We start from the raw sequence: 27,276 nt of genomic DNA, 5'->3' as shown, positions 1-27,276 counted from the left end.
CAGCCATCTGGGAAGTGAACTAGCAGAGGGAAGGCCGCTCGCTCTCTCTCTCTCTCTCTGCCCCTCTTTCTTTCTGCCTCAACTCTCTGCCTCTCTCTCTCTGCCTCTCTCTCTGCCTCTGCCTCTGCCTCTCTCTAACTCTGCCTTTCAAATAAATAAATAAATCTTAAACAAAGAAAAAAGTTAGCAGGACAGCAGAGCAGAGGCTGAGAAAGTGGGGAGAGAGGAACTGTCACAGACAAGAGCGGCAACAAACAAAATGGAGAAGAATTGAGAAGCAGATGTGACCAATGAAGCCAAGTTCTGCTTTTTGAAAATACCAAGAAAACACTGATACAGCGAGGGGAGCTTTGGAAAGACTGATCAGGAACCAGAGACGGAACTCACCGTTGCAGGAAGCGTGACTTCAGATGAAGACTACACGTAAAATAACAGGCTACGATGAGCAGCTTGATGCTGACGCTTCTGATCCTTGAAGTCAGATGCACGATTTTCCGTCTACAAGTCACAAAAGTTGGCTGCAGAAGAAATCTAGAAGTGAAAACAAGCCTGACCTGGCCACTGCGCACTCTGTCCCTACCTTGAAATGTCACGTGGAGCCCCATGAAGTATGCATAATTACTGGGTGTCCGTTAAAAGCACATACGTCTAATGTAAACAATGTGCTAGCCGTTTAAACAATCGAATTAATCATCAGATATGTTCAGACCCAAGAAACACCAGGTCCAGACTTCAAAAAATAAATAAATAAATCAGGGGCATTTTGCCAAACCTCTAGGGAATCAGCACCTTTAATCAAAAACAAACCCTTCCAGGGAGTAGGAAAAATCCCGGCGTGCTCTAATTACTTGTATGAAGTTGGCTTAGTCTCGGTATGCAAACTAAAAACTGTCTGAGGAAGGGAAATGTAGACCAGCCTTTCCGTAAACAACACGTCAGTAAGCGGAATCCAACCATAGACACAGGGGATCGCTCCTCACACCCAGGTTGCACCAGGACACGTGAGAAGTCAGGAAATGGAACGGATAGAAGGGGGAAGCCTGGACCATCGCCTCGCGAGACGCAGGATAAGGTCCAGCCTCTGTCTGTGGTTTCAAAAATTCCAAGTAGGCTAAGAGCACAAAGCAAATCTCTTAATCTGATAAAAGAGACCTCTTCTTTTAAACTTACACCCCCGTAAGTGCTGAATTGCACATTAATAAATGCTAACATGTTTGCATCAGTAACGAGGCCAAGATGCTTATTTTCACCATTTCTATTCAAAGTCTAGAGTGGGGCCAGGAAAAACAAATAAAGAGCAAAAATCGGAGCAGAAGAAACAAAACTGCTATTTCCTGCAGCTGATTTGGTGACTGTCCCGGAGGGGAACCGCTCGGAATAGTGGCTGCGCGCGGCAGGTACCCCAGAAGCGTCTGTGGAATGAGTGACAGCAGAATTGATGGAGAAAAGTGTGGGAAAAGCATCCGCTCTGGCAGCGGTTTTGTCTGCTTCCATTGGCTTTGTATATTTTGAAGCTGTGTTGACTTTCAAGTTGGAATGTTTCTATCTATCTGGCAAAATGTTCACCATTACATTGTAGCTAACTTTGTAACGAGTTACTTATTTTTGGCTTGGCTTCCTTTTCCTCTCTGCATATTAAAATATAGATGTCTGCTTTCTTTGGGTTACTATCTTCCCAATATATTTTCTATCCTTTTACTTTCAAACTTAAATTTTGTTTTTGTTTTGTTTTATTTATTTGAAAGTCAGAGTTACAGAGAGGCAGGGAGAGAAAGAGGTCTTCCATCCGCTGGTTCACTCCCCAGTTGGCAGCATCGTCCGGAACTGCACTGATCCAAAGCCAGGAGCCAGGAGCGTCTTCTGGGTCTCCCACATGGGTGAAGGGGCCCAAGGACTTGGGCCATCTTCCACTGCTTTCCCAGGCCACAGCAGAGAGCTGGATTGGAAGCAGAACAGCCGGGTATTGAACCGGCGCCTTTATGGGATGCTGGCACTGCAGGCAGCAGCTTTACCCACTAGGTCACAGCTCTAGCCCCTAGATTTAGTTTCTATATCAAACTGGTATATATCTGTTACTATATCTGATATAACAAAAATCAATTATTTGTATGTGAAATTCACAGAACATAAAGTGAACCCTTTAAAGAGAACAAGTCAGTGGCATTAGTACATCCACAATGTTCTGCGTCTCTATTTCTATTTAGTTCCAAAACGTTTTCATCACCCTAGACGGGGATCCCATATCCGTTAAGTGGTTGCTCCTCACACCTCCCCGTCACCGCCCGACACACAGCGATCTGTGCTCCGCCTCTGTGGGTTCGCTGGTCCTGGACATTTCATGCGAATGCAGTCACAGACAGCGCTCCCAGGGCCCCCGGGCGGGGCAGGCGGCTCCAGCCCAGCACTCCCATCACCGTGATTCCTTCAGTCCTTCGTCCTCTGGCCACACTCGTGCTATTTCCGCCTTTCAGCTCTGCGAATGGCGCTGCTCTGAGCGAGCGTACACACGTATGTGTCTGCACACTTGTTTTCAGTTATTCCGTGTGTGTTCCAGGGGACGGAATTACCGGGTCATGTGGGCGTTCTATGTGTAACTTTTGAGGGACGGCCAGACTGTTCTCCACATCCCCATCAGCAGGGCACCAGGGCTTTGGTTCTCCACGTCCTTGCCCAGACTTCTCGTTTTCTGTGACAGCCATCTCAGGGGTGTGAAGTGGATCGTGTGTGGATTTGGTGTGCGTTTCGCTAACTAGCAAAGCGGAGCATCTTTTCATGTGCTGGTTGGCCACTTACATATCCTATTTGGAGAATATTTATGCAAGACCTCTGCCATTATTAAATTGGGTTGTTTAATAACGAGTGATGAGACTGAGACAGTAACTAATGATCTCCCATCCAAGAAAAACCCAGGATCTGATGGCTTTACTGTAGAATCCCACAAAACACTGAATTCCAGTTCTTCTCTGATTACTCCAAAATATACTGCAGACTCACTCTGTGAGGCAAGTATTACCCTGAGAGCAAAATGAGACAAAGGTACAGCAAACAAAGATGCTCCAGGCCAACAACCCTGATGAATATAGACGCAAAAATTCTCATCAAAGCACTAGCAGATCCAATAAACAGCACATCAAAAAGATAATACACCATGGTCGGGTGGGAGTTATTTTAGGGTTGCGAAGATAGTTCGACACTGGCAAATCAATAAATCACATCACCAGGATGAAGAACAAAACCACATAATCAGCTCCATCACTAGGGGAGAAGCATACGATGATTCAGCATCTCTCCATGATTAAAAGACAAAGCCTCAACAAAGTAGGTACCCAAAGAACGTATCTTCCCTGGAAAGGGCTACCCGTCAGAAAGTTCATGGAAAACTGGAGTTAGGAGTTAAAAATGAAAATGTCATTTCTCAACACAAGCACCATCCAGTTCAAGAGACTCCTGTGAGGAACGAGAGCGTGCTCATTGTCCATCCCTAGAGCATCGGGCTCCTATCCGACCACTGTCAGTGCAGTCTTTTCTACAGCATTCCCTGAAAAAAGGAGTGGCTTGAGCAAACTGCTTAAGATGAGGGAACAAGAGGAAGCCACGAGAAGCCGATCAGGATAGCAGGTGCTGCCCGGAGATTTCCCATGGGCCCCTGTGTGGAGAGGAGTGGGCAGGGGCAGGGGTGTGGACGACGACTCTGGGGTGCGCCCGGCATTTCCTGCTGGAGGTTCTGCTAACTTTCGTAAAACTCTCTGATAGCCAGATGTTGTCATTCTTTGAGCCCCCTAGAAAGTCAGCAAGCACATTGCCTTGAGCATCCCCACCATCTCTGGCCATGACCTTGGCTCTTGACGGGGCCGTGTGCACTCTTGGCAGTCATTGCTTGATTGCGCTTCGTCTTCCGGGTTGTACTGGCAAAGCCGTTTCCATCTCCTGTTATAATTCTTCAAAGAAATGCTTCAGGAGCCTGACCCCGCTTGTCTAGAATTTCCACCGAAAAGCTCTGATCTTACCTGCAGCTGATCTGGGCACAACAGTTTTGGCATCCATCGAGCCGAAAGGTTGCTCCGTTTTAATTTTTAAGTCAGAATTGTGTGAACGGGACCTGTTGGCCACTGTTTCTGCTGTCTTTAGTTAGAGCGTGAACCAGGTGGATTATTTCCTCAAGTGGATGGGAATGGTTTGCCACTGCGGGCTTCATCTCAGCATCACTTCAACCCTCTTAAAATGCGTGTTCCATTTTTAAACTGCGGTTTTTAAAAAAGATTTATTCTACTTATAAAGGCAGAGAGAGAGAGAGAGAGAGAGATCTAGGTCTCTCACATGGATGCCAGGTGCATTAGCAGGGAGATGGGTCAGAAGCAGAGCAGCCGGGACTCAAGCCGGTGCTCTGACACGGGATGCCAGCTCACAGGTCTTGGCTGAATCCACTGTGCCGCATGCCAGCCCCTAAGCCACCGATTCCCGGGGGCATTTTCCTACAAACTCTGACATCACTGATGTCACCTTTCTTCCAGCCAAGCTCCTCCAAGAAATCTGGTGTTTGTTCCTGCTTCAGTTTTGGCAGAGTTGGCGTTACTCTGATGGGGCTCTTTTCACACTGACATCCGCCTTCATTCTTCACACTAGATCCAGTGTAAACGTGTTAGAACAAGTTAGGACGGGGACCAGCCCTGTGGCGTAGCGGGTGAAGCCACTGCTTGCAGTGCCGGCATCCCACATGGGCGCCAGTTCGAGTCCCAGCTGCTCTACTTCTGATCCAGCTCTCTGCTTGGCCTGGGAAAGCAGTGGAAGATGGCCCAAGTCCTTGGGCCCCTGCATCCACGTGGGAGACCTGAAAGAAGCTCCTGGCTCCTGGCTCCTGGCTTTGGATCAGCGCAGTTCCGGACGTTGTTGCCAATTGGGGAGTGAACCAGCGGATGGAAGACCTCTCTTGGTCTCTCCCTCTCTCTGTCTGTAACTCTGCCTCTTAAATAAATAAAATATTTTATGAAACTGAAATAACATTTTGTTATCAAAGAGTATTTTCCAAACAGACAATCGTATTTCAAATCCTGAGATCATCTCTTAAGTGCAATACGCCATTAAGGAAAAATCCTCTCTATCCATAAAATAATCTTCATTCCGAGTTGTCTCTAATTAAACACAACTTAAACCTCCATGTGTGTCCAGTGCCTCTTGATAGACTCAGATTCTTTATTGAAATACCAATAACTGCTCTCTATTTTTGGCTACAATATTCCGAGTTCGACCTGATGAGAGAAATATTCATTTTGGTTAATTTCTGAGTTTCCACATGTTCCACTTTTAAGAGACAAGTGAAATGCTACCATTTCTCACCAGTAGAGTAGATCTCCTTTCATTTAAAAAAAAATTTATGCTCTATTTATTATTTTATAAATTCAAAAGGGTAGTTTACTCCTTCAAGGTCAAGTTCAGTTTACACTTTTTGTCGTTCTGTGCAGAGTCAGCAGATCATGACAAACTTGGCTGACTAAACCACTTCTGTCTGAAATTGTATTTATCAATTTAACGTATTCAGTTTCCTGACCCCAGTGGTGGCAGGTGACAGGACAGACTCCTCCCTTGCCTGTGTCTGTGAGACGGACGCAGCCCCTCGCCAAGGCCACCGTGCCCACCCCGAGAGCGTTTCACACAAAGAAACCGTTCTCCCCCCTGCTAGCTCTGTCACCTGGGCGGGTGTCTCTCCCAGCACACCTTGTGCACACCTGGCCGGGGACCAGCTGGGTGAACGTGCAAAGGAAGAGCTCCCTTCCCTCGGGCTGCTGACCTCCAGGGCTAAGCCAGTTCTTCCCCAGCTCTTTCCAAAATGCTGAGTGCTGTTCCCTCTGCGTCACCCTTCATCTCTCTCTCTGTCTCTCTCTCCCTCTCTCCCCCCATCACCCTATCATCTCTCTCTCCCCCCATCACCCTATCATCTCTCTCTCTCTCTCTCTCTCTCTCTCTCTCCCTCTCTCCCCCCTTCCTCTTTCCATCCCAACTCTGTGAGCAGATGGGGGAGACCCCGTTGATGATGATTTTTCCCACTTCAAGAAACGGAGATAATTCACAAGCAAAATTCACTCTTTAAGAGGCAGTAATGCAATGGCTCCAAGTGCTCGTACACTCTCGGAGTGATGCAGTTTCAGAACACGCTGGTCGCGTCTGAGAGCAGCCGGACCCTACGCCGTGGACAACACCGAAGCCCCCGGCACTGTGTGTCTGCTCGGTGCGTCTTCACAGTTTGCTGTTCTGACCTCGCCTGTAAATGGGCACACGCAAGATGTGGCCCTTGTGTCTGGCTTCCGGCACTCAGCGTCGCGCTTCCAAGGGTCCCCCGTGCTTTGTGTACCTCAGAGCTGCATGGCTGGACCGCAGAGTCTGGCCTATGCCCGTGCCCTAGCTGATGGACACAAGGTTGTTCCCATCTTGGGGCCATGAGGAGCAACGCAGCAATGGACGTTCAGGCTCCGGGGCTGTGCGGCTCAGCCAAACTGCCGGGTCAGGGTAGCTCTGTACTTGAGCCGTCACCTGCTGCCGCCCAGGGTGCGGATTGGCTGGGAGCTGGATCAGAAGCAGAGGGGCTGGGACTGAGCCAGGGGCTCCAGTACAGGAGGCGGTGTCCCCAGCAGTGGCCGAACGCCCTGCACCACAACTCCTGCCCCTTGAGGACTATCTTTCCTTTGCTCATTTTCACTTCGCTCGCATTCTGAATCATTTTTCCGTCGTCTCAGGAGTCTCTTCTGAAACACAGAAGTTTGAGTTTGGATGAAGTCCCTTTTGTCCATCTTCCCTTGGTTGCTCATGCTTTGGGAGCCACATTGAAGGAACCACGGCCGAACCCCAGGTGTGTCTTCCTCCAGGAAACCGTGGGCGCTCACACCGCCCTCCTCCCGTCGTCTCGATCATCTCTTTCTTCTCCTTCGCAGTCTCCAAGCTCGACCAAGACTTCCCGGGTCTGGCTTGCTGCCTTCCAGGCCTCCTCAGCTCTTCACAGAGGTTCTGTCCCAACGCGCCTGCCTTCCCCAGTCCCTGTCATATCAGGATGACACGGTGACCGGCTGACACTGCTTCACTCCTGCTTGCTGTGTCCGCTGACGTGAACTGACCCAAGCCCACCTGGCCAACTCTGAGCTGTTTCACTGGGGACCGTGACTGTAAAAGTCTGAGGTGGGTATGTGGGTGCCGTGCGGGTCCCCACTCCACATTCAGCCAAATAGGAAGATGCTGAACTTTCAAATGGTCTCGGGCCAGCCGGTGGAAAGCAGCGAGAGAGAGATCGCTCTTCCATCCAGTGGCTCACTCCCCAAATGCCCACAACAGCCAGGGCTGGGCCAGGCCGAAGCCAGGAGCCAGGAGCTCCATCCCAGTCTCTCACATGGGTGGAGGGACCAGAGCACTGGAGCCGTCACCTGCTGCCTTTCCCGGTGCATCAGCAGGGAGCTGGATTGGGAGCGGAGCAGCCAGGACCCACGCCGGCACTCTGATATGGGATGCAGGCATCCAAGGTGGCTGCTTAAGCCACTGCGCCACAACGCCCACCCCACAGGCAGGGGTCGGTCGCCCCTCTGGTTGGCACCAGGTGAACACTGCCGGGTGCAGGGAGCTCGCTGCACTCACTACGGTTCCCCGTCCCAGGCACAGGCGGGTGAGGCGTCTCTAACCTGAATCAAGGGTCCTTAATGTAACCATTGGCGCCTTTAACTGGAGTCATCACGCTAACTAACAAGTTGTTAACTTCATCATGGAGAGTCACTTCTGACAATCGATGTGTTCATTAGCGGGCCTGAGGGGGTCCCAGCTGTGACAGCAGCAGTGGCTCCTGCCCCCCAGGGGACCCCTAAGGTGATGCCAGATGACCTCGCGGGTCCCGTAGCCGGACGGCGGGTGCTGTTTCCGTGAGAGTCCGCTGGCAGGCTGGCTTTGTCTGAGAGCACTCCTATTTACTCCCGTTCTCGGAGACGGCGTCACTGACACCCACGTCTCGGCTGACTCGTCCCTTTCTTTCCATCAGCGTGCGGGGAGCTCACGGCTGTGGACGGCTGCTGAGAAGTCAGCCTTTGTGGGCGATCCGGCTCTCCGTGCCGGCTCTGCAGGCTTCTCTGATCTTTGTGGCCGTGTGGAGCCTCCGCAGCAGGACCAGATTGCCAGTTACCCTCTGGGCCTGCAGGATGGCCAGAGCCGCGGATCCAGCCGAGCACGCGTGACCAGAGACTTCTAAAGTAAGCCAGGACAAGTGTGGGCTGGAGGAAACGGCCGTGCAGAAACACGGAAGCCCCGAGGGCTGCAGGCACTGGACCGGCCTCTGATCCCAGACCAGGGTCCCCATGAGCTACCTGGAAATGGCCAGAGAAATAAGACAGGGGTCGAAGTGGACAGCAGGCTACGCGCCACGTGGTCTCTTGCGACCAAGCAGTGTGCTGGTGTGTGTCCCATCTACCTCCCTTCAGATGCAGCTCCCTGCTGTGGCCTGGGAAGGCACAGATGATGGCCCAAGGGCTTGGGTCCCTGCACCCACCTGGGAGCCTCAGATAGGGTTCCTGGCTCCTGGCTTCGGCCTGGCCAAGCCCTGGCTGCTATTGCAGGCTTTTGGGGAGTGAACCAGTGGGTAAAAAGTCTCTCTCTCTCTCTTTCTCTCTCTCTCTCCTGTTATTCTGCCTTTCAAATAAATAAATAAATAAAGCTTTTTTAAAAAAAGAAGTAAAAGACATATCACACACACACACACAATGAGTAACACAGACTGTCAGTCATAAATGAATTTCGAAAAAAGTCAACAAATGAAACTTCTTAAAATGAAAAAACTAAGCCACTGGCACTGGCGTGGCCACACAGTGGCGTCCAGTGACTGCAGGCTGGGTAAGCCGTAGCTGACATAACCGGAGGGGGCCAGGCGTTTGGCCTGCACACCCCACGCTGTGGCCCCAGTGAGGGCTTCCTCCTTTCCCTGCCAAGTGCAGGTTGCCGGGCTGCGGGCTGCCTGTGGCCAGAGAGGGACAGGAGCCTCCTGCGAGGACATGACCTGGACAGGCCAGAGGAGCAGGTGTGGCGCCATCACCTGCACAAGCTGAGCCCCTGGGCAAGAAGCCCCGCCTGGACCACACGCTTCAGGCCTGACTGACCCACCGTCTCTGCCACCTGCCCCTGCGGCCGCCCCGTCCTTGGAAACCCTCCTCACTGCCTGGTGCGGGCACAGAGCAAGTTTGGATCCAGAGATCTGTCTTTCCCCAGGACGAACCTGCCCCCATCGCCAGCCCTGGTCTCTGGCGCACTGGCCGTCCAGCCGAGCAGCCAGGGCCTGACTGTTTTGTCAGTAACAACAGCAGAGTCTCTGGTTTCAGTCCCCGGCTCCGCCTGGTCCCAGCTTCCTGTCAGCGCAGACCCTGCAGGGGCCGCGCTGATCTGGGCTCCCGTCGCGCCCCCAAAACAATCCTAGAAAGCTGCACCGTGCTGACATCACCAGCGAGACAGAGACGGGCAGGCGTCTGGAGCAGCAGTTAAGACAGAGCTTGGGACGTCCAGACCCCCTGTCTGAGCGCCGGGTTCAAGTCTCAGCTCTGCTCCTGACTCCAGCTTCCTGCGCCCTGGGGAGGCGTCCAGGTGATGACTCAAGTGCCCAGGTCCCTGCCACACATGTGGGAGACCTGGACTGAGCCCTCCGCTCCTGGCCGTGGCCTGGCCCTGTCCTGGCTGTGGCAGGTGTCTGGGGAGTGAACTGGCAGATGGAAGCAGCTCACGCTCTCTCTCTCTCTCTCTCTGCCTTTCAAACATAATGAAAATTATGGGGCCAGCTCTGTGGCACAGCGGGTGAAGCCGCTGCTTGCAGTGCCGGCATCCCATGTGGACACCGGTTTGAGTCCCGGCTGCTCCACTTCCGATCCAGCTCTCTGCGGTGGCCTGGGAAGGCAGTGGAGGATGGCCCAAGTCCTTGGGCCCCTGCACCCACGTGGGAGACCCAGAGGAAGCTCCTGGCTCCTAGCTTCAGGTCGGCACAGCTCCAGCCATTGTGGCCAACTGGGGAGTGAACCACCGGATGGAAGACCTCTCTCTGCCTCTCCTTCTCTCTGTAAATCTTTCAAATAAAGTAGATAAATCTTTAAAAAAAAATAATGAAACTTAACGAATTTAAAAGGAAACGTAGAAAACATAATGGGAGCAGAGAGAATTCAGCAGAATTGCTAGCTGTGAGCAGGAAGTAAGAGGGTCAAAGGGTCGCTCTGAGATCAGGAGGCCATCACTTCAGCCCTGGGGCTGGGGCAGTGAAGGGAAGACAGAATCACTAAAACCCAGCGGCTCCCAGGGGGGTCCAGAAAGGAAAAACCACAAACCCCACGGAGGAGTCGCTGGGAGGCCGAGGCAGGTGTCCCTCAGCTGGGATGGGGGCCCCACAGACGGCCGGGAGGACACGCAGGCTGGCCCCACTGGTGTCTCGGCTGTGCGATGCTCCGTGAGCGATGGGACGATGGTGACCTGGACTCAGCCACTGCTGCAGGGACCACCCCCTGGTGCTGGGCAGAGTAGCGGGAGTGAAGCAGGAGGCAGGCGGAAAGGAGCCGGCCCTTCCTTCTTCCCAGTCTCCCGTCACTCCCCCGACTCTCCCTAACGGCAGAGTCTAACGCGACAACCAGAGGCTTAGCAAGGGGTGCAGGGTTCCGAGTTGACCCACGAAAGCTTAGTGAGCCACCGAGGCCCACTTCATGGCTTCTCAGAATTCCTATACACACACCTCATTTCATACAGGAAGGAAACAGCCCCTGGGCCCGCGTTGTGGCACGGCGAGCTGAGCTACTGCTGGCGATGCCGGCGCCCGTTAGGACACGGGTCTCGAGTCCCGGCTGCTCCACTTTCGAGTAGCTTCCTGCTACTGTGCCTGGATCCCTGCCACCTCTGTGCGAGACCAGGATGGAGATCCTGGTGCCCAGCTTCAGACCCGGCCGTTGCAGCCATTTGGGAAATGAACCAGGGGATGGAAGACCTCTCTCTGTCTCTTGTTCCCTCTGTGTTACTCTGCCTTTCAAGAAAATACATTTTAGGAAGGTGGGGGGAGGGCTCCCAGCAGCCGTTGTCTCCCTCTCTGGGCAGCCCTAACCCTTCACACCAGGCACAGCACCGTGGAGTTTGTCCCCTGAGTACTGCATGGGAAAGGAACTTCCAACAAAACTGAGGTCTAACAGGAGGAGGAGGAAAAGGTGCGACCGTGAACAAGCGCGCACGCTCGCGGCGCACGGCGGCGGCAAGGTCCCCGGCTGCGGCCGTCTGTTTCTGGACGTGTGGCCGCCGCGGGCGTCTTCCGCGCTTTCTTCCACTCCTCACTCTACGCAGCCTGTGCACTCCGCTGGCTGGGGCCCTGTGTCTAACGCAGTGCGGGGTCTCCGAGTGCCCCCTTGGCTGATTGCCGTAGCTTTCACCAAGCTTTACGTTGGACGTGGAGTCTCCCAGACCACGCTCTGCTTCAGAGGTGGTCCTCTGTCCGTCCACCGCGCAGGGGCAACCCCACTCCTCCTCCTCAGGAGCAGTTCCGCCCCTGTTCTCCCCCGGGTCCGTGGCACGAAGACCCCAATGGCCACTGGAGGGCCCAACGTCCAGCTCCATGGAGCTGCAGGTGTGTCTTCTGGTGGAAGCACTCCTCGCTCGGAAGCCATGGCCTCCAAGCCCACGGAGCTCAGAGTCTGGTGGATGGGAAGCAAAAATTCAGACGCCACTCACGTCTACTTCCTGGCCTCAGCTGATGGGTGCACAGCACCATGTGTAGGTTTTGGCCTGTGTCCCAGATGGTGGAACTCCACCTGTTCGTGCCTGGAAGCCTGGAGGGTTTTCTCTGTGGAGGTCACAGACTTTAGCAGGCGTCCGGGACCATGAGGCAGAGTTTTGCGGGAAAAGACAGGGAGATGAGAGCTGAGACTTGAGACCGAGGCAAAGAGAGCTGTGGGGAGAAAGCAAACAGAGGGGCCCGGCCTTTGTCACACCCAGGGTCGTGGGTGAGGGGCACGGGATGGGCAGGAAACAGCCATGAGAAGGTAGGAGTGGCCGGGCCATCTATAAAGGCAGTCTCAAGGAGGGCAGGGAAGAGCCAACAGCTCCCATCCACAGAGAGGCAGTCACAGAGGGCCAGCCCCACTTCTTATTAAAAAAAAAAAAAAAAAAAAGGCCGGCACCGTGGCTCAACAGGCTAATCCTCCGCCTTGCGGCGCCGGCACACCGGGTTCTAGTCCCGGTCGGGGCACCGATCCTGTCCCGGTTGCCCCTCTTCCAGGCCAGCTCTCTGCTGTGGCCAGGGAGTGCAGTGGAGGATGGCCCAAGTGTTTGGGCCCTGCACCCCATGGGAGACCAGAATAAGCACCTGGCTCCTGCCATCGGAAAAGCGCGGTGCGCCGGCCGCAGCGCGCTACCACGGCGGCCATTAGAGGGTGAACCAACGGCAAAGGAAGACCTTTCTCTCTGTCTCTCTCTCTCTCTCTCTCTCACTGTCCACTCTGCCTGTCAAAAAAATAAAAAAATAAAAAAAAAATTTTAAAAAAAATCATTTATTTACTTGAAAGGCAAAGTTACAAAGAGGAGAGAGAGAGTGAGAGAGAGAATCTTCTGTCCACTGGTTCACTCCCCAAATAGTTGCAACAGCCATGGCTGGGTCAGACTGCAACCAGGAGCCAGGAGCTTCTTCTGGGTCATCCTACGTGGGTGCAGGGGTCCAAGCACTTGGGCCAACTTCTGCTGCTATCCCAGGTCACAGCAGAGAGCTGGACTGGAAGTGGAGCAGCCGGGACTCAAACCAACATCCATACAGGACGCTGGCGTTGCAGGCGGCAGCTGAACCTATGTCACGTGTGGGCCCCAGGTCAGCTGCACTGCCGGCCTGGCTCTGGCTTCCTTGCTTGGGCCTCCTCTGTGACAGCCTGCAGCACTGGCTGGCTTTAGGCTTGAACCACAGAGCATCATATGACCAGGCTTAGGAATCGTTCCCTGGCAAATCTGCCTACCCCAGCCCCTCTGTAACTGCTTTCCCTGGAAGCCAGCAGTGGGGTTGCCCCCTTCCCCACTTGTGGGTGCAAACAGCAAGGGCTCCTGGGTATTTCTGACCCTCGGGTTCATCTTCCAGCCCAGCAGGGAGGGAGGGAGAGTCGTATAAAAGTTCACAGCAGAGTTCTGGTGAGTACTGTTACTGCTGCAGGAGGGCTCTGACCAGCTCTTGTGGGGCCCTTAATGGAATCCACCTGTTGGGGGGTGGGGCGGGGCGGGGCATCGGGTGCTGTCCGTGGTCCTGAACCATGTCCTCACAGCTCTGTCGTTCCACTTTCCACTGGGGCAGTGAGAACCCAATGAGCAAAGTCGTGAGAAACATCCGGGTCCTCAGAGGAATCCCGCTGCCGAGACACTTCTCGGGGGGTGGGGAGGAGACTGGGGGGCATCATTCCCCACTTGTGTAGTGATCAAGACCCCCTAACCCCCTGCAGCACTTCCTCTGGCGGGGAGTCTGTCACAGGGGTGCAGACGCAGGGCCGGGAAGCCCTGGGGTTCACATGTTGCCCGTGCGGAACTGAGACGCTGGGGGGAAGGGAGGGTCTGCACTGAGCGCTCAGAGTCCCCGCCTCTGAGGAGGAAAGAGGCCAGTGGTGTGCCCGGCCTGTGACTTGGGCTCTTCCTCAGGGGAAATTTATCACAAGTTTCCCAACAAGAATCAGGATTAGGAGCCGGAGTCTGGCACAGAAATCAAGATACCACGTGGGCCGCCTGCATCCCATATCACAGCGCCTGGGTTTGAGTCCCAGCTCAGCTCCTGATTCCAGCGCCCTGCTAATGGGAGGCAGCAGGAGACGGCCCGAGGACTGGGCTCCCTGCCCGCACGTGGGAGACCTGTATGGAGATTCAGGCTTCTGACTTCGGCCTGACCCAGCCCTGGCTGTTGCAGGCGCTTGGGGTGTGAACCAGAGGACAAAAAGATTTCTGTCTGCCTTTCAACTCAAAATGAGAGTATATAATTAAAAATGTATAAGTGAAAAAGAGTGAGGCTCGCAGACACATGGCCCTTCGGAGCTCACGCCCAGGTCCGGCTGATCCCTGAGGCCACAGTTCCCATCGACACCGGACACTGCCATCTTGTGCACAGAGAATGGCATACTCTGGCTTGCAGTCTGGAGATCAAGTTGAGAAGCTGGGAAATTGCTTCTGTGATACCAGCTGTTGCTGATCTGGGAGTGGAGCCCGGCGGGTCTAAGGGCGGGGAGGTGGAGCAACGCTGGGCTCCCCCCAGCCACGCCCGGGGTTCCCCTTTCTCAGCCCTCATTCAGGAGCAGTGAATGACTTCCTACAACAGAAGTCAAGGCTCAGGTGGGGCGAGGTGGGGCTGCTCTGACAAGCGGCCGCGGGTGAATCAGCTTGGCAGCCGCCCAGGCTTCCGCCGGGATCCAGAGGTGCAGCTGGACCCGTGCCGGGCCAGCTCTGCTCACGTGCGATGGATGCCCACGGGGCTGCCCCCGACTCTCCTTGGTGGAGCTGGGAGTCCAGCCCGGTGCACGCTGCCCCGGTCACTCAGGACGCCCCCAGAGCCACCGCTCTCTGCTCCCCGTCCACCCGCACGAGTTGGACCCCGTGGAGTGGGACCGCCCCAAGGCAAGCGGCACCGGCTCTTTCTTCTGTCAGGAGGCCGCGGCTCCCAGGGGCGAGCTGTGCACCCGGGGCCGAGGGGGCCTCTGCGGCCAGGAATGCAGTCCTGCAACAGAGGAGCCGGGCCGCCCAGGGCCTGGAGAGCCGAGGCGGAGCGGGCAGCCTGCAGGCGGCCACGACCCCGTGGGGCGGCTGGGACTCCCCGGGTCTCAGCGCCCCGTCAGCACAGCGTTCAGGTCCGGCCCCGCAGCAGAAAGCCGGCTGAGGCCAGCCCGCGCCCTGGCTCTGTCTCCTCGGAGGGGAAGGGCCGGAGAGGCGCCATCTTAGGACGTCGGGGCGATGGCGGCCCCTCCGGGGCACGTGGGCTTGTCGGGGTCCTCGAGGGTCTCCCTCTTCACACCACGAAGTACTCCGTGGGCCTCCGACACACGCACAGGTCACCAGGGCTGCGTTGTAAACATTAGTAACCGCTTCCTGTCACGTCAGCCACAGCTTCCTCCCACCCCGCACGCGCGGGCTTCGCTGGCTTCCGGCCAGTAAGGGCAGGGCCGGCGCCATCAGCGGTGGGGGGGAACCCCCTCCCCAACCGCGCTGTGATTGGCTCAGGCGTGGGCACATGACCTCTGCCGGCCAATCAGTGTGACGCAGGGTTTTCGCGGGGAATGCTGGGACTCCAGCGCGGGCTGTGCCGGGAGGCGTGGCAGCACTGCGGGGGAAGGCTGGTCTGGAGCGAAGCCAGCCCGGGGAGGCCGGCGAACAGGGCGAACAGGCACCTGACCCGGCCGCAGCCCTAATTAGCCCTGTCCTAATTAGCTCCATTTGTCTGAGCCGCGCCGCCCCTGGCCGAGCACGCTGGCCCTGCGCACCGCCTGTGTCTTCCCCCTGCAGGCTGAGCCGGCCGGCCCAGGCGGTCGTGGTGTTTTGTTTAGGACTTCCTTTAATCGCGGCCCCAGTCGCGTCTTGCCGACCGTGAACTCTTCCTCTGTGGACACAGCGGCGCGAGGAGCAGCCTCCTCGTTCCAGGGCCGAGCCCGCTGGCGCGGATCCCAGGCGACCATTTCTGGCCCGTGACTCACGGCGTCAGTCCTCTAGGAGTGAAAAGCCTCTTATCAGGCCTTGGCACGGGAAACCAGGGGACGAGCCAGCAGCATTCTTCCTCCACGCCCGAGCCCGCACGAGCCAGCAGCATTCTTCCTCCACGCCCGAGCCCGCACGGCGGCCGGGGCTGGTACCGCGCGGGGGCCCCCGGGGGAGCTGATTCCGCGGTTCGCCAGCGCCCTGGGGTCCCCTGCAAGCGCAGCCCTGCCTGGCATGGACAGGGACCAACTGGGAAACAGTTACGGCTTCAGACTACTATTGTAAAAGTTGAATTAAAAAAATATATTTATCTGCGGGGCAGGCAGTGTGGCACAGCAGGGGATGCCAGTTCTTCAGCGTTAGTGCGCCTGGGAGGCAGCGGATGATGGCCCCAATACTGGGGTTCCTGTCACCCACGTGGGAGGCCTAGAATTCTGGGCTCCTGGCTCCTGCCTGGCACAGCCCTGGCTGTTGTGGGCATGAAGGGAGTGAGCCAGCAGCTGGAGATTTCTCCCTCCCATTCTCCTGCTCTGCCTTTCCAATAAATGAAAATAAACATTTAAAATAATTAAAATGATTTGTTTAATTGGCAGGGACACACACACACACACACACAGAATGTTCTTATTAGCTGGCTTACTCTCCAAAGGAGCCCAAGGCTTGCGAGGGCCAGGCCAAATCCAGGTCTCCCACGTGGGTGGGACAGGACCCAAATACTTGAGCCGTCACCGGCTGCCTTCAGAGTGGGCGCGAAGCAGGAGCCTGTAGCTGGGAGCCGAACCAGGACTCAAACCCCGGCACGCCACGCTTCATCTCAGCCGAAAGGCCGAGAAGCGATCTGGCACCCCGATATGTGTATGTGGGCCCCCAGGAGGTGCCTTAATTGCTCTGCTCAGTGCTACTCCCAAAGCTTTGATCTCACCAATCACATAATGAGGACTGGCGTGCTGGGCCAGTCAATGAAATCTCACAGGATTCTCTGCACCGTTTTCACGGTTGGCTGCGTGTGTAGAATCGGTACCGAGGACTTTGTCCTAGAACACGCAGCTTTGTATCCCACGGCCAAGTGGACACCTGAGGGTTGGCTGTGTTCCCAGTGCTCTCCTGGGATCTGGGCCGGCACCGGTACTGGCCGTTACTTTCCGCTTTGAAGATCCTCTTTTGAGGCAGGAATCCATGTTTGTGACAAGAAGATACAATACAACAAAGTAGCTACAAAAACCCACATAGCACAAACACGAACAGTAACTTGCAAACAAGAAACCCTATGCTGATCTGATTTGGGTTCCTTTCTAGACAAGATTTGTCTTCCTATTGGTAGCTTCTAAGATTTTTTAAAATTATTTTTATTCCTGGTGTCCCAAACTTTCACCATGTGTGCTGTGTGGGACAGGAGGACGAGGGACGCAACTGGAAGCAGATGAATAAAATCAGGCTCTCTGGAAAAAATGTATCGCTGCTTTTAGATCACTAATACTTTGTGTTAAGTCTTGGCTGTCTTTTATTAAATTTTTATCTATTTGAGAGCCAGAGCCTCCATCGGCTGCTTCCCTCCCCAGCTGCCCACGATGGCTGGGGCTGGGCTGGGTTGAAGGGAGGAGATGGGGACTCAATCCAGGTCTCCCACGGGGGCGGCGGGAACTCGAGGGCTTGAGCCATCACAGCTGCCTCCCAGGACCTGCTCTAGCGGAAGCTGCAGTCGGGATCTGGGTAGCACACCCAGGAACCCGGGTGTGGGATGCTGGTGTTCTGACTGCTGGTTTAGACGCCTGCCCCGGTTCTCAGCTGTCTGTGGAAGCTTTCTGGTGTTCCCTGGGTCAGGAGGTGGCTGGGAGGGGAGCGGGTGAGGAGGCGACTTCATTCCCTGTGCTGTGCCCACTAACGCTGAGCAGGCACCCTGACGAAAACTTCTGCTAGGCTGCACCCTCTTCTGTCAAAGAATTACTGATTTGTTTTCATTTTACTTGGAAAGCACGGAGAGAGCTCTTCCACCTGCTGGTCCAGTTCCCAAAGGCCCACAGAGGACAAGGCTGGGACAAGCCAAAGACCTGGAGCTCGGTGCAGGTCTCTCATGTTGAGGACCTGGGCCATCGCCTGCTGCCCCCTCCCTCACCCCCCCAGCCGCCAGGTGCACACTGGCAGGAAGCTGGATCAGATGCAAACCAGGTACTGTGACAGGATGTGGGTGTCCACGGTTGTGCCCTCCGGTGGGGACCGGATAGAAAAGTGACCGACAGATGAGCCTTCCTGCCAGTGATGGGGGTGGGGTGTGTGTGGGGGTCTTCCCTTCTCCCTGCTGAGTCATTGGCCCAGAGCTTCACAAAGAAATGAAGCAAGCGAGGGGTCAGTGCCAGTACTCCTGTCCTCCCCCTCCCATGTCTGTGGAGGTGAACATGTGACTTGCTTTGGCCAATGAAACCTGGGCAAAAGTGACACTGCCTCCAGGGAGGAGCTGTAAGGCCAGCAGGGGTCCTGTGTGGTGTGCAGTGTTCCAGCTGGGGGCTCCCTGTCTGCCTGCACCCCTTGGTGAGGACAAGGCGGAGACCCCACCCCAGCACCAGCACCATGCTGTTAACAGAAGTAAGAAAAAGCCATTGCACAGCGCTGTGGCATCGGCATCCCATGAGAGCGCCGGTTCAGGTCCCGGCTGCTCCACTTCCGATCCAGCTCCCTGCTAAAGCACCTGGGGAAGCAGCAGGATGGCCCAGGTGCTTGGGCCCCTGCACCCACGTGGGAGACCCGGAAGAAGCTCCTGGCTTCGGATTGGCTCAGCTCTGGCTGTTGCAGCCATTTGGGGAGTGGAAGACCTTTCTCTCTGTTCCCACCTCTCTTGAGAATTCTCTTTCAAATAAATAAATAAATCTTTAGAAAAAGAAAATAAAAGAAAAGGCTTTGTAGATTTAAGCCACTGAGATCATGGGGGCTAGTCTTGTAGCATCACCCAGCCTCTCCCGGAGGCCATGGGGTGGGGCGGGGGCACAAACCAGGAGAGCGCAGCAAACCACTGCCCGATTCCCTGGCTGCAGGCTGCTGCTCGCGGGCCCCGCCTGCTCCCCTGCCCCTGGGTCCCAGCTCTGCCCATTCTGGCTGCACCGGCGTGGGTTTTCAGCAAACACAAGTGCTCCTCACCGTGCTAGAACCACAAGAGGGGCGCGCACTCTCTGCGCCCTGTTGAGTGCCTCGCTCGGGCTGCATGTTCCCGCTTCCTGCTGCCGCCCGCCCGGAGGGGCTGGGGCCTGGGAGACCAGGGAGAGAGCTGCGCTCCGAGCTGGGGTCCCAGCCCAGGCAAGGCCGCTGCGCATTCGGGGCGTGAAGCCGCAGCTGGGAGCTGGCTCGTTAAGGAAGAACGAAAACTAAGGTCGTGTTGGGCCCGAGGTCTACGTGGCGATTAAACACAAAGATATGCTTACTCGTTAAAGATCTCCGATCCCTAAGTCCCAGCTCCGGGCGCGGGGCGGAGGCGGGGCTCCGGAGAGCAGGGCGCCCCAAGCCCGGTCCGCGTGCGCCCCCTGCGGGCGGCGGGCGGAGCGGCAGCGGCAGCCGGGGCTGGGCTCGGGGCCGCAGCCCGGGCGGAGCGAGCGGAGAGCGCGGAGCCTTCCCGGGCTGGGCGGTCCGAGGAGGGGGCGGACCGGGCGGCTGCAGCCCAAGAGGAAGCGGGAGACGGCGGGCAGGTCTGAGCAAACCCGAGACAGCAAGCGCAGAGCCCTGTGTTCCTGTGTGGGGAAGACGCGGCCAGCGGTGCACCTGTAGCTGCGGGCACCTGGCGGCGGCAGGTGCGCTGCTCCCCACGCGAGGTGGCCTCCGCCTGCAAAGGGCGGAGCGCCGCGCAGGTGATGCAAAGCGAATTTGCCCTGCAGCGCTGACGGGCGAATTGCACGTCTTCCAGATGCTTCAAAATCCTCTTCCAAAAAAAAAAAAAAAAAGTGCACAGGATTTTAATAAGCCTAAAACCACGTGGCTTTTTATACAGGCCCTGACTGTGCCCTCCTCCTGCTGGCTTTGTGATTGTCTTTTGTTTTTCCCAGCATCCAGATGTGTTGTCCAGTTGACATCAGCCTGAGGCTTTTTTTTTTATGCTTATTTGTTTTCATCTACTTGAAAGGCAGTGAGAGCTTCCATCTCCTGGTTCATTCCCCAAATGTCTGCTACGGCCAGGACTGGGCCAGGCTGAAGCCAGGAGCCAGGAGCTCCATCTGGGTCTCCCATGTGAGTGGCAGGGGCCCAAGCACTTGGACCCTCACCTGCTGCCTCTCCGGGTGTGGGTCAGTGGGAGGCTGCACTGGGAACAGCGTAGCCAGGACTTGAGCCAGATTTCACCCCGGGGGCGGGTCTGCTTCAGGAGGGGGCAGCAAGGAAAAAGTCACTGGGCTGGGAGGTGGCCACTGGGCTTTCGGCCCTGACTGCTGGGCGGGCAGAAGAAAGGGGCGTGGCCTGAGCTGGCCCGTACTGCCTGCTGGGGTGCTGGGTCACACCTCAGTCACAGTGAGGAAGCAGCCCTGAGACTGAAGCCCGGAGGTCGCCGAGGTCACCCAGAGCAGCCGGCCCGAGTGGGCGCCCGCAGAGCCGGAGCCCCGGCTGCCCCTCTCCTCTGAGTCGGGACTGACCCTGGGTGTCACTGCAAACCCTCGGCCGGGACACCCACGCTTCGCCTCCCGCCTCACCAGATCCTGGTCGGCTCTCCATGTTTGTTTTGAGTTTTTTTAAAAATCCTCGGGCCAGGAGTGTGGTTGACCCCAGCAAGCAGGTGCAGTTTGGGTGAAGCACCTTCTGCCGCCAGGCCCCCTTCCCTGGGGCCGAGGACGGAGGGTGGCTGACGCCGGGTGGCCTGGGGCCCTGGCGGCCTGGCCTGGCTCTCCCTCTACTGCCAGCGGGTGGAAGGGAGTCTCTGGACATGGGGTGAGGGTCAGGGCGGTCCTTTCTGCTCCTGGCTCAGTGACCGCTGTGGAGCACGGGTCGCCGGGGCACTGGGAGAGGAGGGCAGAGAGGGTGGTGGGTGGAGCAGCCATGGAGCAGGGGACTGTGTACTGTACCCTGGGAGGCTCCCAAGAAACCATTCCAGCCGACAGCACCACCGGAATGGATGGCAGTCCCAGGAAACTCGGGCCCCTCCCCTTCCTTTCCTTAGGCTGACTATTGTGAAAAGAGAGAGAAATGGAGAGTGGAGATCAAAATGGAGTGAGTGTGGCTGAAAGCTAACTGCACGATTTCCGCTTCTGTAGGGATCAGTCCTGCTTGCTTGCTTGCTTGCTAATGGCTCTCTTGTCAAACTGTGGGGCTGGCCTTGTGGTGTAGTGGGCAAAGCTGCTGTCTGCAGTGCCGGCATCCCATATGGGCACCGGTTCGAGTCCCGGCTGCTCCACTTCCGATCCAGCTCGCTGCTATGGCCTGGGAAAGTAGTAGAAGATGGCCCAAGTCCTTGGACCCTTGCACCCACCTGCGAGACCTGGAGGAAGCTCCTGGCTTCTGGCTTTGGATCGGCGCAGTTCTGGCCATTACAGCCAACTGGGGAGTGAACCAGCAGATGGAAGACCTCTCTCTCTCTCTCTCTCTCTCCTTCTCTGTGTAACTCTGACTTTCAAATAAATAAATATATCTTAGAGAGAGAGAGAGAGAGAGAGAGAGAGAGAGAGAGAGAGACTGTGTGGGGCAAATTCCAGGGACTGATGTGTGGGGCCAATTCCAATTCTCCCAACTCAGAGTTCTGCCCAAGATTAGAGAAATGTGCCACACCACGTTTATCTTACATCGACATCCTGGGCCTGGTGACAAGAAGTTTCAGAATCGTGAGCCCGAGTGCACACAATTCCGTAGAACGCTGTGTAGGTCGCACTGGGGGCCGCACGCTGGCAGGGGGTGTCGGTCCCCATCCGTCGCCTTGCCTCTCAAATAAAATTTTAGCGTGTGACTGTCACTGGCCTCTGTAACAGAATGTTACAGATGGGGGGGGGAGGGGAGGGGGAGAGGGATGCTGGTGGCCCCAAAAGGCAGCGTGACCCTGGGTGGGCTGCGCCCTCCCTCCCTGGAAGGGTGCTCAGCCGGACTCCCCCGGCCGCGCCCCTGGGGGCGCACTTTGCGGATGCTTGCACCCCGCATGGCCTCTCCTCTGATGGCGGCGCTGTCACATCACGGCAATGCAGGGGAGTCAGTGTCCCAGGTGCCGAGGTAGATTTTGAATTCTGGGTCCCTTTCCGTACAGTTAGCTCAGTTTTACCCACCCCAGGGATCAGTGTGACTCCTGTCCCACCCGTGCCCAGGCCCACTGTGGAAAAGAAAGGCACCTGCACATTTGCAAGTGTGTATTTAACAATGTGGAATTCATGGTGCATCCACACTGAATCGTGGGCCAGTCTTAGCATCTCAGTGCATTGATCGGGACTTAAGACCAATGAAAATAAGTGGTTCGTTACTAAATTGAAAGCGATTCTGACAGGATTGAGCATCCTCCTACTATCGGGTGAAATTTCAAGGAGAAAGGACTGAACTCTGATTGTTCAGAAACGTCTCATTCCCATCCTGAGCTCATTGCTCCGGTCCCGTCTGGGGCTCCTGTGGACTGTGGGGGAGGGCTGTCCGTGGTGTCCGTGGTCTCCATTCCGTGATGCGGAAGTTTTCTCATGAGGCTCCTGGGAGGGCTCCTGCCCTATTCAGAGACCCTGGATCTGGGAGAAATTGAATGGAGCAGGAAGTGAGGTGGCTGGGAAGGTGGAACAGAGAGCGCTGGGCTCGGTTAGGATGAGGGTGACGCTGGCTAGGGGAGGAGGAGGGACTCAGGGAGGGCGGGAAGGAAGGGCGGGGGAGGGGAAGCACCAGGAGGATGCTCTGCAGCTCCCTCTGCCGGAGCTGGCATTGCGTGTCCAGCCCGAGGCTGGGCTGGAATGGGTTACTCTGGTTGTCCACAAAGGTGTTCCAGCAGAATTGAATCTCTAGAACAGAGCAGGAGAGGTGACGTCAGGTCCTGGCCGCGGGGAGGAGAGGCAGCTCGGAGGGTGACCCAGGAGCAGGCTGTCCCCATCACCACCTCAGTCTCAAGTTCCATCCCCAGGGGCCTCGGCTCCTGCACCAAACCCTCTCTGTGGACTGGAGTCAGAGTTCTCTTCCCTCCCCCTCCCCACGAATCCTGCCCAGGCTGTGAGAACCGCTCCCCTGGGCCCCTTCACTCCACCCTTCTCACCTGCAGGGGTCATGATGGCTATCTGCGCCCCGGCCCCCTGCAGGTCTTGCAGCCCCGCTTTGTAATCTGTGTAGTAGTTGTAGATGCGGGCGGCGAAGATGCGCAGGCTCACGTGAGTGTTCTGCCGCAGGAACTCAGCCACGGCCTGCGCGCACTTGAAGCACGGGCTCCAGGAGATGAACCAGGTGACCCTGTAGTGCTGGGCGGGGTCCAGCTGCCAGGCAGGGACCAGGTCCAGGAAGCACAGCTCTGCATGGCGGCGGAGGGACCAGTCTGGATAACGAGGCTGCGTATGAAAGAGAGGAGAGAGGGGCCAGCACCTGTGATGCCGGCGTCCCATACGGGCACCGGTTCGAATCCCGGCTGCTCCACTTCCGGCTCCCTGCTAATGTTCCCGGGAAAGCTGCGGACAATGGCCCACGTGCTTGGCCAGCGAGGCTTCCAGCACAGAACTGGAGAGTTGCAAAGATCTCAGGAGGTAAGATGAATGATTTTTCAATGCTGTATTTAAATTACCAAAATCAATGCAAAAATTCTAAGATTGAAAATTAAAAAAACCTAGCAACCATTTAAACAGGAATGGACAGTGTGGTTGGGCAGTCATGGGGCCTGGGACCCTTGGCCAGGACATTTCAAGCAGCATGAGGGTCTTTGCAGAGCCCTGCCTGGCCCGTGGTGACCAGAGGAGCACCCACACCCGGACCGCAGCCAATCAGAAGTCGGCCTCCCAGCCAAGGGCTGTCCCGGTTCAGGGGTCCTTTAGCCTGGTCAGTGCCTGCTCCTTCGCCAGTGACCCCAGATCTCCTGAGATGGTGGTGCTTTTTGCCCCAGGAAGACCCTTGCGAAGGCACTCTGCGGGGTCGCGTGGCCCTGGGCCCCCCAGTGGAGCCGTGGCACCAATCTGGAATTGGTGGATCTGCCCCCTGCCTGGCCCTTGTGCAGCCGCCTGTCTGTCCTGCCCTGACCCCTCCTCAGAGGCACAGCAGGAAGGGAGTGGCCGAGGCACTGGACCTGTGGGGCCAGGCCTGCAGTTTGTGGCTTGTTTCTGACTTGTGCCACCCCTCAGAGTCAATTCCAGATGCCGACTCTGAAGGTGGCAGGAACTGTGGGGTTCAGCTCACAGGTGCAGCCTGGAACCTTCTCCCTGTCGTGCCCCTGGATCGGGACGGGCCCTGCGGCCTGCAGCTGGCCTGGGACAATCACCTGGTTGCGCAGGAAGCCCTGGTGCTTGGAGCTCCCGTCCAGCAGCTGCACCTGGTAGCACAGGTAGGTCTCATTCAGCCCATGGCCTTGACCTTCATTTGCGAAGTGAGCCATGAATGTGCCTTGATCCAGCAGGGGTCTGCGGACAATGGTAGAAGAAATGCAAAGGCAAGCCCCCGGGGATGACACCTCATGCCTTCCCCGCACCCCTCGCCTCTGCTCCGGGCTTCCTGAGGCACGTGTCAGGGGAGGGGCTTCCACTTGCTCGCCGGAGCCACCCAGCTTCTTTTCCAGGGACCCCCTGGAGCATCCGCAGGGCCTCACCAGGGTCCCCGCACTGCTCCTGGCCCTGGCTGCCCCCCAGCGCCTGCAGGAGGTGGCCCCTCTGAGGCTGACCCTCCTGCTGCAGGGTGAGCCTGTGCCGCCCTGGGCACGCAGCAGAGACGTCCTGAGTGGGTTCCTGGGGAAGACAATGCCAGGAGCTTTTCTTCTCCTGACACTCCTTGGCTTTGCGAACTCAGCTATGCTGGAGGAGAATCCGCACCACTCCCTCACCCCTCCCCCGGCCCTGTCCGGGAAGGGGCGCCCCAGTTCTTTGTCCCTCGACTGTACCCTCACCAGTGTCTCTCATTCTCTCACCCATGCAGTCTCTCTCGGCTCCCATCTTTGGGAGCCACTCCCCCCACAGTCGGAACCCAAAGCTCAGCAAGTGTGCGTCACTGCACAGTCACCTTTGACAGGGCTGGCTTTGCGGTACAGCCGGTTAAGCCCCCTTCTGCCGCGCCGGCATCCCCTATGTCTCCCCCACCTCCCCACCCTCCCCCTCTCTCTTCTCCCTCCCTTTCTCCCTCTCTTCTTCTCTCCCTGTCTCTCTCTAAGTCCACCTTTCAAATAAAACAAATCTATCTTTTAAAATCTTCAAGTTCAAGTGGCTTCCCCTTTGTGATGTTCTGCAGCCAGGCCCACACAGGCCCCGGCACCTGCATCCCACGTGCAGCTCACCAGCAGGGCCCCCCGCTTGTCTCCTCCTAGACACTCCTTGACCCTGGGTTTGGAAGTGAAAGGGGCGGATGGTGGGTACCAGAGAGAGTTTTAGGGGGAGGGGACCAAGGGCAGTCCTGAGGCTGCACCGGGGGACAAAACCATTGCTCCATTTAAAGGAGGGGCCACATTGTCTGCCCTTGACCTCCGAGCTGCCCTTGCTTGTGATTGTCCCCTCGGGCTGTGGTCCATGGAGGTGGCCAGGTCCCCAAAGAGAACTGGAAGAGCTGCTGTGGAAAGGCGTGGAGACCCACCGCAGCCACAGCCGACTGGCGACCCCCAGCCCTTCCGTCTCTCTTGGACCCGCTGCCCTCAAGCCTCGCCGCGTGGTGTCCCACTGAAGGCCCCACTCCTCCTGGGTCGCCTGCCAGGTCAGCTGTCGTCTGGGCCTTCCCTTAGTTGGCCAGCTGGGCAGGGGCCAGGGTTTCCTGGAGCCGCCACGCCCTCCCTCTGAGCCGGGCCCCCTGTTCTGCTGCTGCGTCCCGGGAAGCATGGGAAGGGGGTGGGGGGAGTCCCCGGGCTGCGCATCCCCCCCCTGGCGCGTGGTCAGTGCCCGGGCTGCGCATCCCAGCAGCTCTGTGTCGTGCACTTGCACTTCCTGCTCCGGCCATGGACGCGTAGGCTGGGGTCCTCCGCCGCTGCCCCGCAGGTCACTGCAGTCACCTCCTCATGGGAGGCCGCCTGCCTTCCCCAGGGCTGCTGGGAGAGCGGCTGATGCCTCCTGTGCCGTCTTCCTGCGTCTTGAGCTGCAGCAGTGGGGAACCCGCCAAGCCGCCTGCTTAGGAGACTCCGCCTGCCCGGGTGTCCCCAGCCTCCTGGTTGGTCCACGGTCCTTCCTCACTTCCTCACCTCTGTTCTGGAAAGAAAGCCTCTTTTCCGGAAGTCCTTTGACTCTGGCGTTGGACACCTGTCTCCCCCAGGTTTTCAGCCGTATTTGTGATAGAGAGGGGCACTCTTTGTACCTGTGCAGTGTGTAGGAGATGCCCAGCCTGCACCCCTCCTCCTGCCTTCCTTGTGAGGGTCCACGTGGGCATCCGCGGGGCTCTGAGGACCACGGGCAGCAGCCCTGAGCCCCACACCCGCTGCCTCCTGTCCCACTCCGTGCCGTCCCCCCACGCCCAGCCCTCCCTTGTCCCCCCGAAAGGCTCTTCCAGTCAACACGCATGTGCTTCGGCAGAGCTGAGAAAGATCCAGAAACCACACTGTCCATCTCCCAGAGGTCTCGGGCCCGAGCCTCCCAGGCCAGCCCTGGGCTGCGGGACCCTGGAGCCGTGTATCCTGGTGGGAGAAGCAGAGGGAGCCTGCCTGGCCCCGGGCCCGAGGGACTGACTCACAAACACATGGGCGGGTCCTTTCCCCAAGCTCAGTGTCAAGTGTACGGGGACGAGCAAGGCACAGGTGGGGAATGCCCAGCCCATCGGCCACAGGAGGCTCCGAAATCATCCGGTCTGGCCTTCCCTGGGCAGCTACAGACTCAAAATCTGATCATCTATAGCAGGCTAATGGTGCACGGCCCGTGGCGATGTCATAAATATCTAAATGGCCCTTGGCAGAAAACATGGCCCCACCCTGCCTCGAAAGGGCAGGGTTGGGTGAGCCCGGGGCAGTGAGGAATGCGTGCGTCGTCCTGACCACGTCCCCCCATGACCACGGACAGCCAGCAAGGAGCAGGACCCGTGACCTGGCTGCAGAGGTCAGGCCCAGAGAGAGGGAGTCAGGACTCCGGAGAGTCCCCGTGGCCCCAGGAGCAGTGCCTGGAGGGAGTGGCTGAGTCCCTGGGGGAGGCTCAGGGGCAGAGGAGCCGCACAGGGCCAGCGGTACCTGGGCTCTGGGGCCGCGCTGTCCTCCATGTCCCTTCCCGGCTCCTGTCACTGTCGCAGCCTGCGGTGGCTCCTCTTGCAAGCTCTTGGGCCCCGGAGCCTTTATATGTCATCGGAGGGACCTGGAAGTCTCTGGGTTGGCTATACTGCACCTCACCCCTCCCAGAGTTCAGGCCACACAGGCCAGTGGCAGACAGACGTTCCCGGGGCTGGCCCTGCCCTGGTGACAGCTCCAGCTGGAGCCCTGCCCACAGGTTCAGGGAACAGATGAAGCAGGGAAGATAGGTGTCCACACCCTGGAAGAGCCCCACCCAAGACTCAAAGTCTACATGAGCAGGCTCCAGGGCAGCCTGGCCCGCGACTGTTTGG

The 27,276-nt window shown here is 57.2% G+C and overlaps 1 protein-coding gene across 1 annotated transcript in view; it reads right to left on the bottom strand.

The window, feature by feature from the left end:
* The window catches only part of APOBEC3A (apolipoprotein B mRNA editing enzyme catalytic subunit 3A), a 38,359-nt gene extending 11,422 nt beyond the window's left edge, over positions 1-26,937 (bottom strand). The window contains exons 1-4 of the mRNA XM_062201877.1: positions 26,909-26,937; positions 24,047-24,185; positions 22,844-23,129; positions 22,480-22,595 (exon numbers count right to left, since the gene is read on the bottom strand). Of these exons, the coding sequence (XP_062057861.1) occupies positions 22,480-22,595; positions 22,844-23,129; positions 24,047-24,185; positions 26,909-26,937 (570 nt within the window). The remainder of the gene's footprint in view (positions 1-22,479; positions 22,596-22,843; positions 23,130-24,046; positions 24,186-26,908) is intronic.
* Positions 26,938-27,276: the final 339 nt, after the last annotated feature.

This window comes from Lepus europaeus, chromosome 10 (assembly GCF_033115175.1).
Source record: "Lepus europaeus isolate LE1 chromosome 10, mLepTim1.pri, whole genome shotgun sequence".
Lineage (NCBI taxonomy): Eukaryota > Metazoa > Chordata > Mammalia > Lagomorpha > Leporidae > Lepus > Lepus europaeus.
The sequence above is the reverse complement of the archived record's forward strand: the minus strand, read 5'-3'. Positions and strand labels throughout refer to the sequence as shown.